A 3,048-nucleotide genomic window follows, 5' to 3' on the forward strand; every position below is an offset into this window, starting at 1 on the left:
GATTTCGTGCACTTGTACCCGTGGTGGCGTACTCAACGTGTACAGAACGGCTTGCGAAATATCTTCTGGCTGCAGCATTTGCATGTCCGCGGGAAGGTCCCACCCGTCGAAAATTTCCGTCAGCACAGCGCCAGGGCTAACACTCTGCATAAGGAAACAGTAAAGTGAAACGATTTTTCAATAAGACATTATCGACGATCCTTGATTGATTGTAAACAATTATTCTTACCGTAACTTTGATTTTCTTTACAGCATCTCTCATTTCCTGGCGCATCGTTTCGGTGATGGCCCTGACAGCATGCTTAGTAGTCCAAAAAGAAATTGTATGTTGGGACAAATATTCTGCAGAGGGACTTTGTCAAATTGTCAAGGACAAACTAGTAACTTTGAAAGCTTAGCGGATTTTTTTAAAGAAACGCTTGAGGGTGCAGTGAATAGATTAGTATATCGAAAAAGTGTTCCAACAAGACACTCGAATAAATGGTTCACGGTGCATCTGGCTCGTTTACAACTGAAGAGAGATGAGAGTTACAAGACCTATCTTTCTACAAACATGCAGCACGATTGGTTAGCTTATACACAGTTGCGTAACGAATATAGCAAGGCGCTACAAAACCGCAGAAAAGAGTACATATGCCAAGAGATTTTAGCCCATCAGGGAAACGGCAAACAACTTTGGAAGATCCTTAACAGCTTGTTAAAACCCGATAAAGTTGAGACATCTGAAGTGCTGTTTGATAACTCCGTAGAATCTGATGAATCAATTTTGTTGGGGAGATTCAATCAGTTTTTTGTGAACAGTGTCATGCTTGTTAACAGAAATATTCCGACGGTTAATGAACCTGTTGAACTGAGACAAGTGGAACCCCCAAGAAATAGATTTCGCTTTCTGTTACGGAGCGGACCTAACGCGCGAAGGAGCGTGGTCCGGAGTGATCTCGCGTTCACTTACCAGTTCTGATCTTGTTGCCAACGCCGTTTGTTAATCGACTCTTTTGGGCTGGGACGGACAAGGTAGATGGGTACTACTACCTGACAGTGGATGCCTCGAGAGAAAATCGGTTTTCGACTATTAGAGTTCCGACGGAGAGGTCCAAACGATTGTATGCAGTCAACATCCGGAGGGATCTCAGTAGGGGGTCCAAAAACGGTACAAGAGTAAAAAACTTAAGACCAGAGCGTTCCGTAGCCTAATGATATCTGATTTACTCTTCAAATTTCCACGCCTTATATAATAAGATTTCGGTAAAATTATGCTATCCTTGTCTCTTTCTATGCATGCATTGATTCTCGGTGGTGGTCTCCGTTTTGGGACTATTTTCGGTTCGGTTCGGTTGATCTAGGTCCTATGCTGCGGCCATATGTTTCCTACGCTTATCTATCGTAATGTTTAGATTACTCTTGCCTGCAATGTATTTTAAGATGCAGTTTGGCTCAACGCGGTTTCTGGATATTTTAAGATGCAACCTGGACCCACGTTGTGGTTTCTACTTTGTTTGGTTATGATTCTTAAGACTCCTCGGTCGATCGCGTTCTATGGCTTGGGCCTAACGTTCTTAGAATTCGTAGCTTATCTTTATTGCTTATGACGCTAGGTTAGAAATCGTTGCGTTCTCAACACTTTCGGAAAATAGATCAATCTAAATTAAAACAGATATGCTTTAACTTGACCAGAACGGCAGGGGTAGGGTTCGTTAATGCTAGTGTGATACAGGACTGCTTTCATGTTGTTGGCGAAACGCTTCTTAATGTGATTAACCAATCACTGGAGAGTGGCGTCTTACCGGAGACATGGAAGGAGTCATTGATAATACCGATCCCGAAAGCGGAAGAGCGGAAGGCTACGAAAGCGGAAGAGTTTCGTCTCATCAACATGCTTCACACACACAATCTTGGAGATTGCAGTCAAGGACCAATTGACGCAATTTCTAGGCGACAACGGATTGCTGGTGCAGGAACAGTCAGGATATAGAGAAGGACATTCCTGCGAAACTGCACTGAACCTAGTCCAAGCTAAGTGGAAAGAGTTGATTTGTCGTGGACTACCGATAATCGCGGTTTTCTTGGATTTGAAACGGGCTTTTGAAACCATATCAAGAACGTTGCTGTTAGATGTTTTGGAACGTTTCGGTATCGGAGGGGTCGAGCTCTATTGGTTCAAAAATTATCTTACTGGAAGATCCCAGAGAACGGTTTTCAAAAATTCTGTTTCAGAATGCATCGATAACACCCTTGGAGTTCCTCGAGGAAGTGTTGTTGGTCCAATTTTATTTATCATGTATATCAACGACATGAAACAGGTCCTACGGTCTTGCGAAATTAATCTCTTTGCCGACGACACAGTCATATTTGTTTCGCATAGGGACTTAAGAGTAGCAGAAGATCTAATGAATAGCAATTTGATTGAGTTGGATGGTTGGCTGAAGTACAAGAAGCTTGCTCTGAACGTAAAGAAAACATGCTTTATGTTACTTTCGGCTGGCTTACCGGGGAATATGGAGGCCCCGGATGAGACCCAGGTCCGGGCGAACAGTTTGCTGGTTTTGTTCGACGAAGCGAGGGCCGTCATTAGCGTGCCACCGGCACGGTGCACAAACAGGGTGACCGACTTGGGATCGCCCCCGAAGTGCGGGATGTTCAGCTGGATCCACTTGAGCGCAACGATCAAATCCGTCAACCCGTAGATGACGTCCCGGGCCCGGGCGTAGCGTGTCGATGGCCGCAGCTTACCGGGCGAGTCCCCGGTGAAGGATTCAGCTCCGACCAGCACCACCACCTTCAGCGGGTTTTCGTAGCGCCCGTGCGGTGTGATCGTGCGGGACGTCGAGCGTGAGGCAATCCTCGGCACCGTCCACCTTGCCGTCGGCGTAGAACTGCCAGCAGACCGGGGTCGAGTTCAGTTCAGCGTACCATTCCAGCAGTGCTCGATCCAGCAGTGCAGCAGTGCAGCGTACCATTCCTTCCAGTGGTTCTCGCCGACCGGTGGGACCGCGTAGGGGATGCCACGGAATGCGAACGAACCGTCCTCAAGCACACCCTCGACGCGCT

The 3,048-nt window shown here is 46.5% G+C and overlaps 1 protein-coding gene across 1 annotated transcript; it reads right to left on the minus strand.

Annotated features, from left to right (window-relative positions):
• Positions 1-3: 3 nt before the first annotated feature.
• On the minus strand, positions 4-1,805 carry LOC128276814 (farnesol dehydrogenase-like; the record flags this gene model as incomplete). The annotated part of the gene is made up of 3 exons (XM_053015275.1): positions 1,785-1,805; positions 230-301; positions 4-144 (listed from the first exon to the last, which is right to left on the minus strand). Coding segments are annotated over exons 1-3 (234 nt in total), but the record flags the coding sequence as incomplete, so codon positions are not given.
• Between the last annotated feature and the right edge of the window lie 1,243 nt (positions 1,806-3,048).

This window comes from Anopheles cruzii, unplaced genomic scaffold, assembly GCF_943734635.1.
Source record: "Anopheles cruzii unplaced genomic scaffold, idAnoCruzAS_RS32_06 scaffold02570_ctg1, whole genome shotgun sequence".
In the NCBI taxonomy this organism is placed as follows: Eukaryota; Metazoa; Arthropoda; class Insecta; order Diptera; family Culicidae; genus Anopheles; species Anopheles cruzii.